Source organism: Ips typographus, linkage group LG4 (assembly GCF_016097725.1).
Source record: "Ips typographus isolate SLU linkage group LG4, UJ_Ityp_2.0, whole genome shotgun sequence".
Classification (NCBI taxonomy): Eukaryota; Metazoa; Arthropoda; class Insecta; order Coleoptera; family Curculionidae; genus Ips; species Ips typographus.
Window position 1 is genome coordinate 13,647,690 of NC_138425.1, and position 17,186 is coordinate 13,664,875.

At 37.4% G+C, this 17,186-nt stretch overlaps 1 protein-coding gene across 1 annotated transcript in view; it reads right to left on the minus strand.

Moving 5' to 3' along the window:
* Positions 1–17,186, minus strand: part of LOC145728800 (acylamino-acid-releasing enzyme-like) — a 39,085-nt gene that overhangs the window by 6,361 nt on the left and 15,538 nt on the right. The window contains 7 exon segments of the mRNA XM_081979318.1: positions 8,170–8,179; positions 8,182–8,311; positions 8,486–8,643; positions 10,100–10,237; positions 10,684–10,932; positions 10,999–11,173; positions 15,090–15,235. Of these exon segments, the coding sequence (XP_081835444.1) occupies positions 8,170–8,179; positions 8,182–8,311; positions 8,486–8,643; positions 10,100–10,237; positions 10,684–10,932; positions 10,999–11,173; positions 15,090–15,235 (1,006 nt within the window).

Here is a 17,186-nt window from a genome sequence, read left to right on the forward strand (position 1 = left end):
AATCTGTTTCTTGTTTTCCAAGCATTGCCATAATAGCTGCAAGTTGGGCCTCCATGTTTGCACTTTGACGTCTTGTTATTGGCATAAAATAAATGTAACACACCCTTTTGTTCCGAAAATCTCTAGTCCGGTTCTGAACACAAGTCTCTAACCCGAAGTTTAGTTCCAATTCACGTCGCACTAACGTCTGATCGCACTTCTGACACCAATTTGTACGATTTTCCCGTGGGTTCACACAAAGTCAGTTTAACTGAACAATTAATAAATTTATTACACACTTCAAAACACTCCGTACAATAATTAACACAGCTACTAAAAACACTACTACAATTCCCACAATTATTCCACTATTTAAACTTTACCGCGTTCCCCAAATTCATACTATGCGGTTCGAGACCGCGTCTTTTATATTCGCAAACCACGTTCTAGAATGACCGCGAAAACGCTTCGCGGGTTGCCTGGACCATGCAAGAATTTTTCCAGGTAGCGCTTCCTAACTGTGGCCTACTTTAATACGCGCCCGGCCAGATATTGCGGCGCACTCGGTTTCATTCCCGAGGCGAGCGCTCGTTAAGAAGTATCGAGCATAGTAGGCCCAGACCGTAACAATATTCAGTAATACAAAGTGTTAATGTTCATGACAGCTTGTGGCAACTTTATTTTCGCACATACTGTTAGATCCCAAATATGTGTAGATCTTGTTATTTTATATGATTGATCATTTCACGTACACAAAAAAGTATGTACGCCTTGATCTAGGTAGGACTGGTAGATTTTAAAGGTTGTTAGATTTTTGACTTTTAACTTTGTAATTTACGGAACTTTGCATTAAAATCATTGGAAGAAAACTCTCTAAGGAAAAGCTATCGCTTGCCTTGCGAGCTGCCTTAGTAAATGGGCAAACGTCACTATTCTGTCGTCACAACTGTCAAATTCAGTACACTTATTATCTTAGGTTGGTTGACAAGTGTCAGAAATTCCAGCTTCGATCAGAGTTATTTTCTGATAATCAGCGACTAAACTTGTCTGGGTGTCTAAATTGCTGATATTCTTGTGAAAATCAATATGAATTTCAATATTTTTCGTTGCAGCCAAGTGACAGCTGTCAATATCAGTACAATTATTACTCTAGGTTAGGTTGACAGGTGTCAGAATTCCGCTCGATCAGAAGCTATTTTCTGAGATATCAGCGATTAAACTTGTCGTGGTGTCTAAATTGTTGATATTCTTGTGAAAACCATATGAATTCAATATTTTCCGTTCCAGCCAAGGTACAGCTGTCTAATTCAGTGCAGTTATTATCTTAGTTAGGTTGACAGGTATCAGAAATTCCAGCTTCGATCAGAAGCTATTTCTGAGATTCAGCGATTAAACTTGTCTGGTGTCTAAATTGTTGTATTCTTGTGAAAATCAATATGAATTTCATATTTTCGTGCAGGTAAGTGACAGCTGTCTAATTCAGTACAGTTATTATCTTAGATTAGGTTGACAGGTGTCAGAAATTCCAGCTTCGATCAGAAGCTATTTTCTGAGATATCAGCATTAAACTTGTCTGGTGTCTAAATTGTTGATATTCTTGTGAAAACCAATATAAATTTCAATATTTTTCATTGCAGCCACATGACAGCTGTCTAATTCAGTACATTTATTATCTTAGGTTAGGTTGATAGGTGTCAGAAATTTCAGCTTTGATCAGAAGCTATTTTCTGAGATATCAGCGATTAAACTTGTCTGGTGTCTAAATTGTTGATATTCTTGTGAAAACCAATATGAATTTCAATATTTTCCGTTCCAGCCAAGTTACAGCTGTCTAATTCAGTGCAGTTATTATCTTAGGTTAGGTTGACAGGTATCAGAAATTCCAGCTTCGATCAGAAGCTATTTTCTGAGATATCAGCGATTAAACTTGTCTGGTGTCTAAATTGTTGATATTCTTGTAAAAACAATATAAATTTCAAATTTTTTGTGGCAGACAAGTGACAGCTGTCAATCAGTATACAATTATTAGTCTTAGGTTAGGTTGACAGCTGTCAGATATTCAGCTTCTATCAGAAGTTAGGTTCTGAGATATCAGCGATTAAACTTGTCTGGTGTCTAAACTGTTGATATTCTTGTAAAAACGAATATGAATTCATATTTTTTCGTTGCAGCCAAGTGACACTGTCAAAATTCAGTACAATTATTATCTTTAGGTTAGGTTGACAGCTGTTAAAAATATCAGCTTCAATCCGAAAAACTTGTCTAGGGTCTAAATTGTTGATATTCTTGTGAAAATCAATATAATTTGTTTTGAGAATTTTTGATGCAATTTTTCCTATAAATATGGATTCAAAGAAGAAAAATCGTCAAGTTTTGAGAACGAGTTTTACAAGAAATACACTAATAAGACTAATTAATACACTGGAAGCCTTATTTTCGCAGCCTATTAGTTCTCCTGGAGAAGTAGAGGTGCCTTGGAGGATGTTGCAGGATAAATATGAAGCTTTGAAGATGGTTGACGTTGAAATTTACAATCTTTTACTAGAAGAGGATGCTAGTGGGGAAGTTCAAAATGTACACAACTTTGGCTAAAGAATGAACGTTGTGTGAGAAATCTGAAGAGCAAGTGACCTCTTTGAGTGCTGCATCAATAGTTACTACCTCAGGTAAGCGAAAATTTAAATTACCACCCATACAGTTTAAGATCTTTGATGGGGATGTTAAGAATTGGTTGCCATTCTGGGTCCAATTTTGTAAAATACCATGAAGATTCTAATATTAACGAAGAGGACAAAATTGAGTATTTGATACAAGCTACGCTTTCCGGAAGCCGCGCTCGACAATTAGTAGAAAGAAAGAAAAATTAGAAAAAAGAAATAGTTTTCCTGCTGTCGGGGGCAATTATACTAAAATGGTAGACTGTTTGACAGTGCGTTTTGGTCGGGAAGACATTAAATTGAAGTTTACGTTAGAGAGTTGTCTAAAGTTAATCATAAACACTGCTATTTCGGACGGTAAATTTGATCTTAGTGTATTGTATGATAAGTTAGTGACTCATTTGCCGCGCTTCAGAAACTTTAGGTATAACGTCAGACAAGTGTGCCGCCATGCTTTTCCTCTGATCGAATCTTGTGTGCCTGCAGAATTGTTGCGGGTCTGGCAACGAACACCCCGTGTTTGTATTCAGTCTCTTCTGGTCACACACACACCAGCGATGACCATCTATGGAAGAAAGTTTTTTTACGGGCTGAAGTACAAAGTGAACAGCGCATTAAACTAGCAAGCGAAGGTTTTGGCCTGCATTCAATAGGAGGACGTAAGGACTTGAGAAGAATTATAGGAATCGAGTAGCTGTAGAAGCTTCAGAACATGGACCTGACGTACCAACTGCTAATGATTTTTTTAATCACGGGATAGCATCGTCAAAGTGTATTTTTTGTAGCAGCTCTCATGATAGTATCAACTGTTTTAAGGCTCGGAAATACCCTTTAGAGAAAGAAAAGGTCTATTTTTAGGCGAAAGAAAAGCTTGTTTTCAATGTTTAAAACTAGGACATCAAGCAAGAAATGTAAGCACATCTTAAAGGTGCTGTTGTGGAAAATCACATGTAGAGTAAATAGACAGTCTGAAGGGCCTTCGAATTCTCAAACAAAAAAGAAAGATTTGATTACAGATAGAATACTTACCTTGTACCAGTTCAGCGTCAAGTCATGTATTCTGCAAACGCTGAAGATTGTATTGAACGGAAACAGGACCACTGCCTGTGACGGCACTGATAGACAGTGGATCACAAGATCTTACATTCTTAAATCAATAGCTGATTGTGCACATCTAAAGCCAAAGAGAGTGGATAGAATAGTACGTTGTGTTGTTTGGGGGCACTTTGTTTGAACAAGATCATGAAGGTTTTGACATAAGTTGTCACGGTGAGGATTCCAGTTTCTGTTTGGAGGTGCTAGCTCAAACTGTTATTTGTAATGAGCTCCTTCCCATTATAGTGGTCCTTTGACATCTGAATTACATAATTTAAGTATACATAATTCAGATGTCACTTTAATGATAGTGGAAAAATTGACATTTTAATTGGTGCAGATATTGCAGGTCGTAGCTATGTTTTAGCCTGTGGAGTTGTAGCAGTAGAAACTATTTTAGGATGGACGTTGATAGGAACAGTTTGTAGAGACAAATCAAGCAGTTCATCGATGGTGAATTTCTCACTTCTCATAAAGGAAGCATCCATAACGCAACTATGGGAACTTGACGTATTGGGTAAATCTGACCCCGTTGAAAGCAAAAGAAAAGAACAAGCTTTAGCTGTTAAGTAGTTATTCAGTAGACAGTTAAAATTAATGACGAAGGGCGTTATGAAATTTGCTTACCGTGGCTTGAAGGTCATTCGTATTTGCCAAGTGGATGTAATACTGCAAAAAATAGATTGCAAAGCACTATTGCTAAGCTGGAAAAGAACAAACTTGTCGAAAAGTATGAGCAGGTTTTTGCTGAGTGGATGGATGAAAGAATAATTGAGGAAGTGTTGGAAGTAGTGCCTAATACTACTAATTTTCACTATTGTGTTGAAAGAGAATAGCACTACGAAAATTAGACCTGTATTTGATGCGTCGGCGAGAGAAAAAGTAAGTCCCTCATTGAACAAATGTTTAGAAAAAGAGCAAATTTGACATCAAGATGACGTAGTTTAACAAAACTGTGTTTAGTGACCAACTATTAAATTACGTGATCGTGAAGTTCGGTCCCTTAATGACGCAAAATGTCATCTTTCACCTTGAAAAGTCTATAAGTTACATAACAGTTGGGAAAGCTAAAATTATAAAAAAGCACGTGACGTCATCTTGACAATTTAAATTCGCATCTGACAACACAGTAAAGCTAAGTTGAAGCTTATCAACAACAGCCACGTGACCACTTTAACCTTGAAAAGTCTGTAAATTATATTTAAACAGCTGGGAAAGCTAAAACTGTAAAAGCACGTCACGTGATCAAGACACTTTAAATATGCAGCTGGCAACACTGTAAAGTTAAATTGACACCTATCAACAACAGTCATGTGACAGGAAAAATGTCATCCTTAACATTGAAAAGTCTGTAAATTACATTTAAACAGCTGGGAAAGCTAAAACTGTAAAAGCACATAACGTGATCGTGACAATTTAAATTTACAGCTGGAAACACTGTAGAGCTAAATTGACACCTGTCAACAACAGTCATGTGAACAGGAAAATGTCATTCTTGACCTTGAAAATTCTGTAAATTACATTTAAACAGCTGGGAAAGCTAAAATTGTAAAAGCACGTCACGGGATCGTGACAATTTAAGTATGCAGCTGGCAACACTGTAGAGCTAAATTGACACCTGTCAACAACAGTCATGTGACCAGGAAAATGTCATCCTTAACTTTGAAAAGGTTGTAAATTACATTAAACAGCTGGGAAAAGCTAAAATTGTAAAAGCACGTCACGTAATCGTGACAATTAAATTTTCAGCTGGCAACACTGTTAAGTTAAATTGACACCTAACAAACAACAGTCATGTGACCAGGAAAAATGTCATCCTTAACCTTGAAAAGTCTGTAAATTACATTTAAACAGCTGGGAAAGCTAAAATTGTAAAAGAACGTCACATGATCGTGGCAATTTAAATTTTCAGCTGGCAACACTGTAAGTTAAATTGACACCTATCAACAACAGTCATGTGACAGGAAAATGTCATCCTTAACCTTGAAAAGTCTATAAATTACATTTAAACAGCTGGGAAAGCTAAAATTGTAAAAAAAGCACGTGACGTCATCGTGACAATTTAAATTTACAGCTGGCAACACTGTTAAGTTAAATTGACACCTAAAACAACAGTCATGTGACCAGGAAAATGTCATCCTTAACCTTGAAAAGTCTATAAATTACATTTAAACAGCTGGGAAAGCTAAAATTGTAAAAAAGCACGTGACGTCATCGTGACAATTTAAATTTTCAGCTGGCCACACTGTTAAGTTAAATTGACACCTAACAACAACAGTCATGTGACCAGGAAAATGTCATCCTTAACCTTGAAAAGTCTGTAAATTACATTTAAACAGCTGGGAAGCTAAAATTGTAAAAGCACGTCACATGATCGTGACAATTTAAATTTACAGCTGGCAACACTGTTAAGTTAAATTGACACCTATCAACAACAGTCATGTGACCAGGAAAATGTCATCCTTAACCTTGAAAAGTCTATAAATTACATTTAACAGCTGGGAAAGCTAAAATTGTAAAAAAGCACGTGACGTCATCGTGACAATTTAAATTTACAGCTGGCAACACTGTTAAGTTAAATTGACACCTAACAACAACAGTCATGTGACCAGGAAAATGTCATCCTTAACCTTGAAAGTCTATAAATTACATTTAAACAGCTGGGAAAGCTAAAATTGTAAAAAAGCACGTGACGTCATCGTGACAATTTAAATTCGCATCTGGCAACACAGTAAAGCTAAGTTGAAGCTTGTCAACAACAGCCACGTGACCACTTTAACCTTGAAAGGCTGTAAATTACATTTAAAGTGCTGGAAAGCTAAAATTGTAAAAGCACGTCACATGATCGTGACAATTTAAATTTTCAGCTGGCAACACAGTTAAGTTAAATTGACACCTAACAACAACAGTCATGTGACCAGGGAAAATGTCATTCTTGACCTTGAAAAGTCTATAAATTACATTTAAACAGCTGGGAAAGCTAAATTGTAAAAGCACGTCACGTAATCGTGACAATTTAAATTTACAGCTGGCAACACTGTTAAGTTAAATTGACACCTAACAACAACAGTCATGTGACCAGGAAAATGTCATTCTTGACCTTGAAAAGTCTATAAATTACATTTAAACAGCTGGGAAAGCTAAAATTGTAAAAGCACGTCACGTAATCGTGACAATTTAAATTTACAGCTGGCAACACTGTTACGTTAAATTGACACCTAACAACAACAGTCATGTGACCAGGAAAATGTCATTCTTGACCTTGAAAAGTCTATAAATTACATTTAAACAGCTGGGAAAGCTAAAATTGTAAAAGCACGTCACGTAATCGTGACAATTTAAATTTACAGCTGGCAACACTGTTACGTTAAATTGACACCTAACAACAACAGTCATGTGACCAGGAAAATGTCATTCTTGGCCTTGAAAAGTCTGTAAATTACATTTAAACAGCTGGAAAGCTAAAATTGAAAAAGTATTTGTAGGAAAAACAATTTTTTTTATTACCACCCTGTAGTAAGTTAGAATGTGACGTTTGCCGTTCAAAGCCCGGAATCACCTTCTCTATGAATTTTTACGCAAGTTTTGTCTTGGACTTTTTCTATGTTTAGGAGATATTCCACAAAATCCATTTTGGGGATCAAAAACATCATTTTTGTGCCTAAAAACTTTGCCTGTTTAAAGCAATTTTTATCCTTTGCACTTTTCTGTGTCTCTCTCTATACTAGTTTAGGAGATATTACACCAAATCAATTTTGGAGACCAGAAACACCATTTTTCTGAAAAAGTGCTTCAAAACTTTGCCTGTCTACATCTCGGCTGTTTTTTGACGTAGAATAACGGCAAACCATTCATAAAGTCGTTTTTTGATTCACGCCGTGTACTCCAAAATTACCTTCATGATCTTTGGTGTGCAGGATGAGTAAAAAAAGTAAAGTTTGGTCACCCTCTATGCCCTTTCAGTGAGATTCTGTCGGCCTAAAGTCCAGATTTACTCTCCTTGACCTTTTCTACGCAATTTTCATCTTTTGCACTTTTCCGTATCTCTACTAGTTCAGGAAATATTCCATAAAATGTATTTTGGTGACTAGGAACACCATTTCCTTGAAAATGTGTTGTGTGTGACACCTGTTGCTTTGATCTTGAATTACTCACTTAATTGATACACTTTGTTATGACTTTAAAGTGAAGTGAGTTTTACAAACCTACACATTTGACACTCACTGTGTTTCAATTTACTTATATACTCTACCTTATCTACTCTCACCCTGCATAAAGAACTAAGTTTAAAAGGAATATTTTGACTCATAATTAATTTGTATAAGAAGTTATACTGGTTCTATACATAGAATGCTTAAATTAATAGTTTGTCGGTTCCCCTGAACAGTCTTTTTGACACTTTTTACTCAAGTCTACCTCTCAAACGTTGTATACTTACCAATCAGGATATCCGAAATTATGCTCATAGAAGCCACATCAATGACAGGGTTTCTGGCTACTACGGACTTGAATTTGTCGGGATACTGCCCACTTAGGTGAGTTACAAGAAATCCGCCATGAGAGCCTCCGCATAGGGCTAACTGAAATCCAAGAAAACCAGTTATATGAAAACATTCAAAGTAAAACGGAATGACGAAATACTGTAATAGAACAGTAAATGTATCGAACATTACAAATAAAAACATTTTTATCTGTCTATTACATTGTTACGTCTTCCTATTTTCCGCCTAAGCGGAATACGTAGGTAGGCAAACCTGATTAGAGTCTATGTGTGGAAATGTCGATAATACGGTATCAACAGCTTGAATGCAATCCTTGACATCTGCGGTCCCAACCTTGCCAGGTAGAAAGTTTACAGAATCTTCTCCAGAACCAGTGGAACCCCGATAATTTATTAGAAGAATTGCGTATCCTAAAATATAAATATCTATGATTGCTCAAGCAAAGATGTTTGCTCATGATCTCTGCTCAAGGTTTGATTTTTTATCAATTTTAGCACTGTAACGACCTTTACGATGACTATTTTGATTATCTTTAGACATACAGGGTTAATTAAATGGGGAATGTTTTAGAGAATGTTATGACAATAAATAAACTCATTTTCAATCTAAAGTTGTTTTCCCCGTTTTCTAAAAAAATAGTAGTGTGGTCGTTCGTGGTCGTCAAATCACGTTACTTAAGTAATTTTATAGTTGTAAATAAAATTATTACCTGATTATCATTTCATTTATTGATGATATTGTCACGAAGGAAATAAATCAAACTGATTTCACTTGAACGGAAACATTAAAAAATGTGGAGTTTATATTACTTGAGCGGAAAAAAATTGTGGAATACGGTCAGAGTGCAACTGCACTTATGATGCAATAGCTAAACAGCATGCACCGGAGTGTGACCGGACGCTGGGTTGCGAAATATGCGGAATATTTCCAAGTACCGAGGGTCGAAAGGTCGTCACGAGTTGTCGGCTAGAGGAGACCAGGTCTGGGAGTTTTTGATTGGTGGAACCAGTGTTTGGAATGCTATAAGAAGGAAGTTGTACCCTAGAGAGGGGTTCATTCCAGTCAGTCCAGTTTTGCTGTGCACCACGTCGAAAACCGAACCGCAAATGTCTGTTAGACATGTCCGTAACTCTCAAGTCAAGTTATTCGTGAATGCGCTCCAAGTGACAAGCCTCTCTCCAAGATTCTGTCTTCATTAGAGGTGTGAGTATGATTATTGTACTTGTTGTGTATTGATTTACGCCTGTTCGATTATGATCTTATTGGAAGTTAGCAACGTTTTCGTTGGATTAGGAAACCGGTTATTTTATTAGTTAGTAAGTTAGGAGTTGTTAGGTTAAGGTACTTATTTAATAGAACTTGATGGTAGAGTTAACTGTGTTTTATTTTCACGCTGAAACGAGATCCCAGGCAAATAAGTTGAATTAAATTCAACACGTCACGCTAGTCGTGACATATGGTGGAGGTGCCTACGTTTCAGGGTGGAAAAAACATTTTTATTGAATTGGATTGTTTTACATTCCAGCACCAGCCGGGAGCTTACCTTCTCGGCACTGAGTGCTTGGATGGCAGCCCTGCTATCTGAGCAGATATTAATATTCTATCCAATTAGGGGACTGGGCAGATACAGGGTGTGAAAGTTGAAATTTTGTTATCGATTTTTTATTATATGATCAAGGTCTTTTGATATAAATTTCAACGGTATATGTACATTATGTTATTACTAGAAGACTTTTAAAAAGTTACTTTCTACTTTACATGTTATTTAAAAGTGTCCTTTTAATGCATTTTTTTCAATATTAAAGTTCTCAACCATTTTAAATAGAACCCTCAAATTAAAAGTAAAGAGTTAAAATAATTACTTACCTAAAGAGAGAAACATTGCTTCTGCTAGGAAAAAGTAATTTGCAAAGGCAGTATGAGGACCCCCATGAGGCCACACTATCAAAGGCACCTTTTGGTCGATTGTTTCTTGTGGTCCAAGATATATAGCGTTAAAGTCCTCTAAACAATCAATAGTAAAATAGTAAGTATATTTCATTAGGAGTACAAAAATGAAGATTTTTCCGTGCCCGTATGACCAATTGCAAGCACGGAAAACCTATTTTTGGACGAATTATGAACGATATTTTTCATTATACTTCTTTGAAAACGAAGGCATTAAAACCAGACTTGAGAAAAAATTACATGACTGACACCTAACTGATCATTTCTATGACTAGTTTAAAGTAGTTCAAAGGTGATTTAAATGTTATAAGTTATCACTGTCAGACAATGTCCATAAAACGTCAACCAATACTGCGGAATTATATCTAAATATTCCAGCATTTACATATTAAATGACAATGCAGGTTTGTGCTAAACATTTTCAGCTTATAAATTATCTGTCAATAATAAAAACTTTCCTATGAAAAATAAATCTAAACAAAGTTGTGAAAAAGATTACTTACTCACTGATCCTTCTGAAGAAATTAAATCAAAATATTTGTAAACGGAACCATTTATTTCAGGCACTTCAATTCTCCCCGTTATTTCCACCCATTCTACCGAAGCAGTAGAATCTGCCTGGGCTAATTTTCCTATTGCAACTACATCAGGAACCAAAAAATTACGCCTCGAAACCAAAACTAAACCACCTTTTGTATCTAAAACCAGCTGACTACCATCATCGTAAGATAATTCGGATATAACGCCCGAATCTAAAATAAATATCACCAATTTAAAAGTGAAATAATCATCTAGATAATTATTACGTCGATACTTACCAATATTTATTAAATACGAATTTATGGTATATTTCTGGTTGGTGTTAAAAAACAGTTCGTTATTGCTGAACCATGGTCGTTTGGGAAACTCGAAATTGTAAAGACCATAAAACTCTCGGTTGTTAGATATCGTTATTTTCGTAGGTATCAAATCAACCACTACTTTTTCTTCTGACTAAAAAAATAATAAAAACAATTTATTCAAACGAGATTTGATTTGTAGTGTAAGTTGTAATAAATAGCGTAATAAACTGCGCGTTACCTCAACCAGGACAGGGGTCAGTTTTAAATATTTACCATTTCGAAACGAAACGACCGATTTTGATGCGGTTTCGACTATAAGTGAGCTTGATTTATTGGATTTTGGCTGATAGGAAACACTTTGACATTATTGCACTCTAACTGTACTATACAGGGCGGGAAAGGAGGGCGTGCAAAAAGTTAATTTGTCTACCAGTCCCAATTAAGCAATATTTTTTTTTAGCTTTATTTTATTATAGGATAGTGTTGTTTTGGTCCATATCTCGGGACGTTTTTGGCCGTTTTGCAATTAACGTCCTGTGTCTCAAGAAATATGGATTTATCCGAAAAATGCGACATAGCAGTGCTCAATCTCGAATTAAGGCAGTAGCTATGATCTGTCGTTCTAAGTCAGGCATAGGTTCCATGTTATGTGCTACATATTTTAAGTCAACTCCCTTAACCGATAGAACCATACAGGAGTGTCTACACATAGGTAAAAGTGAGAACAACTGGTGTGGAAACAATTTCAAGTTTTACTCACTGTCTCTGGACACCCTGTAGTAGTAGTAGTAGTAGTAGTAATGAGGGGGGACACCAAAAGGTCCGGCGAGAAGGCCTTAAAGCCCTTTTCGCCGTTTCCCCTCAAACCCTCCCCACTTTACCACCTGACGAAGGCAAGAATCCGTCCCCACTCCAAGGAAGACAGTACCCTGCAGGAGAGTGTGGAGGCCCCGAGAAACCGCCTCCTGATAGACGAGCAGCGAGGGCAGACTCCTAATAGGTGATATGATGTTTCCTCCGCCGTTCCACATTGTGAACAAACAGAACTATCACCAATTCCGAGTAGATGCAAATGTCTGTTAAGGCCACAGTGACCTGTCAGAACCGAAACCAGGGTTTTTAAGGCCCAGCGACTCCTTGACATGACCATTTGGATGTTGCCTTGGCGTCGCTTGGGATTCCAATCAATTCCGTGTCTTGTCTGCACCCTTTCGCCTTTCTTCACGTCTCTGTGGTATAGAGCGCCCCGTCACTTAGTGAGCTTGCTATCTGTCTGTTGGTTAATCCTATGTGAGGTTCGGCCAAGAGACCGAGCCGGGCCAATGCATCGGCCCGCTCGTTTCCCGCAAACCCCATATGTGCCGGAATCCACACTAGGTTTACCTGCTTCTGTTTGTATTCCTGATTCTGTTGCCCATCCTGGCACTACAAAGTGCCTTTAGGACAGCTTGCCTGTCGGAGTAGATCTCGATCACTCCCTCTCTAACCTTCTCTCTAAATCCTTCTGTAACTTCCTTGCTTGTGGCAACCTCGAGGATTGCAAACAATTCCGCCTGAAAGATGGTCGCCCACCACCCCAGCAAAAAATATGTCCCCTTGTTGGTGTTTTGTCGGTACTCTCCCGCCCCGGGCCATCCTGTATTGGGAGACTTTGAGCCGTCGGTGTACTTGGCACCTCTTCTCGAGCAGTCACTGACCTACCATCCCAACTTTCTCTGGATGGGATTTCCACCTTAAACTTCCTTTCGAACGTAAGTCTCCCGTCAGGTGCGACCACCTTTGCCCCTCGATTGGAATATCCCGGTGCACGGTCGCTATACTTGTATGCCCTTGACGCAGGTGGTTGTCACGCCTTGTAGAGCCGCATTCCATCCTCTGCAGCGCCCTCCCTGCGTACCCACAGAGGTAACTCAGGAAGGTCCAGAAGGACGTTTAATGCGAAACCCGGTGTCCTCATTGCCAGACAGGCTAGTCTTTGCAAACCCGCCAGTTTCCGGGATACGAAGGCCTTCTCCTCCACCGGCTACCAGACCCAGGAACCATAACAGATCCTCGACCTTATAACGGCCGGGTAAAGCCACCTCATAACGTGTGGTTTTAGTCTCCAATTTCTTTCCAGAGCACCACATAGACCGTGGCCTTTTGTATGACTTTGTCTACGTGAGGTCTCCACTTAACCTCTCCCACAAGTGTAAGAGGTTTTCCGTACAAGACTGGCAACCTATAATCCTTAATTTGCCTTCTCTTTGTAAAGAGCATGATCTCCGTTCTGCTAGGATTAACTGATAATCCGGCATCGGTGCACCGTCTCTCTATTATCTTACACGCCATCTGTCTTCTCTCGCAGACGACGCTCAGAAATTTCTTTTTGACGAGAACTAGGCCGTGGCCGTCGTCCGCATAGGTTCGCGCATAGAAGCCCTCTCGGTCTAGCCACCTCAGAAGTTCGTCCATAACCAGACGGATGCCTTTTTAGATTTGACAGCGTTGCAAATATTGCTTGTTCAGGCCTTATCAAATGCCCCCTCTACATCAGAGAAGAGGACCAATGTCCTTGTCTTGTAATAGTTGTTCAGCTTTATGCACCAGAGCATGGAGAGCCGTATCTGTCGACCTTCCTTTCCTGTATGCATGCTGGTTACTATGCAGCGGAGTCCTGATGAGGGCTTCGTTAGGTACCTGTCTATCAGCCTTTTTAGCGTTTTCATGAGAAAGGACATTAAACTGATAGGTTTGATATTGTTACGATTTTCCCGTGGGTTTTCACAAAGTCAGTTTAACTCAACAATTAATAAATTTATTTACACCCCAAAACCCTCCGTACAATAATTAATTCGGCTACTAAAAACACTACTACAATTCCACAATTATTACACTATTTAAACTTTACCGCGTTCCCAAATTCACTACTACTACACTACTACGCCGTCGTCGACACCGCTTCTTTTATATTCGCAAACCACGTTCTAGAATGACCGCGAAACGCTTCGCGATTTGCCTCGAATATCAAAGATTCTTCCAGGTGTCGCTTCCTAACTGTGGCCTACTTTAACACGCGCCCGGCCAGATATTGCGGCGCATCGGTTCCATCGAGTATCGAGCATAGTAGGCTCAAACCGTAACAATATAAAGACCACTTCCGATGACCGCCAATCATTTATGGGAAAATGCTCAAAAACGTTCCGAGATATTGACCTAAACAACACTTTCATGTGTTAAAACAAAAAAATTGGCCAATTGGAGACTACTTTTGTTTCAAAAGGGGGTTATTTTAAAAGTGACCCAAAATATGACAAAAAATTCATATGAACACAGTTCCAATAACGCTTTGTTACCAGAAAACGGAGTGTTAACATTTAACATAGAAGAGTTTAACGCGGATGTAATGAATGACAGGAAGGTGTTTTTTGGGTAAATTCCGCAAAAAAAAGTGAATCAGAAAGGAACAAGGATGATAACCCGGCGACACGTGTGTTTTTGCGGAAATCACAATTGTGTCGCTGCTGGCCGTTTGTGATATCCATGTTTGTTTTTTGTCCCTCCTTTTCCAGGTTACACTCGTATATGTTTCGTGTATGTCAGTCTCTTGCAATACAGATGGAGTTACATGCTTGATGAATCCAAAAAGCAGAAACACGTGTTGCTGGGTTATCATCCTTGTTCCTTTCTGCTTCACTATTTTTTTGCGGAATTTTCAAAACACTTTCCTGCCGTTAAAATTTAAATTTCAATTTGTGTTTTCCCATAGCGACTGGCGACTACACTTTTTGAAATTTTAAATGCATATAACTCGTTACGCTCTATTACTTATAAAAAAACTCTATTTTGGACTACATTTAATTAAAAAAACATAGTTATTACTATTATGAAAGTGAGGTTTACGGTAATGTTAAAAAGTTATTTAACCTTTCCTTCTATAAGTTTATGATAATAATAGTTTATGCACCCTATGTTATCGAGCTCCAAATTGTAAAATTTTGCCTTAATTCAACCTAACTGGTATCTCTAAACAAAAAAACGATAAAAAAACTGCCATTCTACCATTTGTTTAATATAAAGTGTCTTACCTGTTTAGTCAAAGGAAGATTACTTTTCACTAACTGCATTCCCGCCATATGAGGACCGCCACTACTTCTCTGTAGCCAAACCAGCGATTTTCCATCCGGTGAAAGTATCGGGGATTTTACTGCTTTATTTGGTAAATTCAGCTCGACTAAAATATGTATTTAAATAAAAATAACCAGGGTGTTTCACGATACATGCGTCATATATCAGGGTTTGAGAGTACATTAGAAAACAACCCTAAGTTTCACTAGGGTTCAAAGTGGTTTTGTTTCGGACATACAGGATTAAAGTTTGAATACAAAAGTAAGAAAAATGGCGCGAATCTGAAGATATTATTATTTAAATAATTAGTAATTTACTGAGAATTGTCAAAATAACTGTCATAAATCTCAGAAACACGTCTTGAAAACTGTATTAAGCTGCAATTCTTGCAAATTCTAGGAAACTTTTGACAGTTTTGACATTAGTCACGTGGTTTTTGGAGGATAATTTAGCTAGGCACACTTTTGACTACTGTCAAAATAACTGTCATAAATCTCAGAAACACGTTTTGTATCGAATACCGCAAGAAAATTTTTCTAAAGCCTGATTTTTGCAACTTTTGAGCACAGTTTAACAGTCAGGAACAAATTTGCTTGTCAAACCCATTTTAAGTGAGAAAACGACAGTTTTAAGCACATTTTTGGAATCCTCATTAAATTTCCTATCCAACAACCTGAAAAAAACACTTTTTTCTAATTTTGGCATATAAAGTGACACTTTTCAAATCTGATTAGAGTGACAAAACGTTTTACTTTATGTAACTAGTTACCGCTTTTTGGTCAAAATTAGAAAAAATGATGTATGCAACACGGTTCGAAAATGTCTTATTGTGTAACTCATTCAAATTGTAGGATCTCGCTGCGCTCGCCCTACAAACATTCATTCGTTACACAAAATCGATCTTTTCGTAACTGGTTACATAAATAGCTATAAAATTGGGTACAGTTAGGGAGAAAACCGGTGTCAAAGTTTGAACTGCCACAAATACAGTCGGAACAAAATCGCCTCTGAAACTCACTTGGAGTGAGAAAATGACTGTTTTAAGCACATTTTTGGAATCCTCATTAAATTTACTATCCAATGACATAAAACCACATTACAAAATCATGTCAAGTCAGGGAAAGACGAAATGTTAAAATTTTAACTGCCAAAAACACAGTTCGAAAGAACAGTCAGGGACAAAATTGCCTGTAAAACCCACTTGGAGTGAGAAAATGACTGTTTTAAGCACATTTTTGGAATCTTCATTAAATTTATTATCCAATGACATAAAACAACATTACAAAATCATGTAAAGTCAGGGAGAAACGCAATGTTAAAATTTTAACTGCCAGAAACACAGTTTGAAAGAACAATCAGGGACAAAATTGCCTGTAAAACCCACTTGGAGTGAGAAAATGACAGTTTTAAGCACATTTTTGGAATCCTCATTAAATTTACTATCCAATGACATAAAACAACATTACAAAATCATGTAAAGTCAGGGAGAAACGAAATGTTAAAATTTTAACTGCCAGAAACACAGTTCGAAAGAACAGTCAGGGACAAAATTGTCTGTAAAACCCACTTGGAGTGAGAAAATTACAGTTTTAAGCACATTTTTGGAATCCTCATTAAATTTACTATCCAATGACATAAAACAACATTACAAAATCATGTAAAGTCAGGGAGAAACGAAATGTTAAAATGTTAACTGCCAGAAACACAGTTCGAAAGAACAGTCAGGGACAAAATTGCCTGTAAAACCCACTTGGAGTGAGAAAATGACAGTTTTAAGCACATTTTTGGAATCCTCATTAAATTTACTATCCAATGACATCAAACAACATTACAAAATCATGTAAAGTCAGGGAGAAATGCAATGTTAAAATTTTAACTGCCAAAAACACAGTTCGAAAGAACAGTCAGGGACAAAATTGCCTGTAAAACCCACTTGGAGTGAGAAAATGACTGTTTTAAGCACATTTTTGGAATCTTCATTAAATTTATTATCCAATGACATAAAACAACATTACAAAATCATGTAAAGTCAGGGAGAAACGCAATGTTAAAATTTT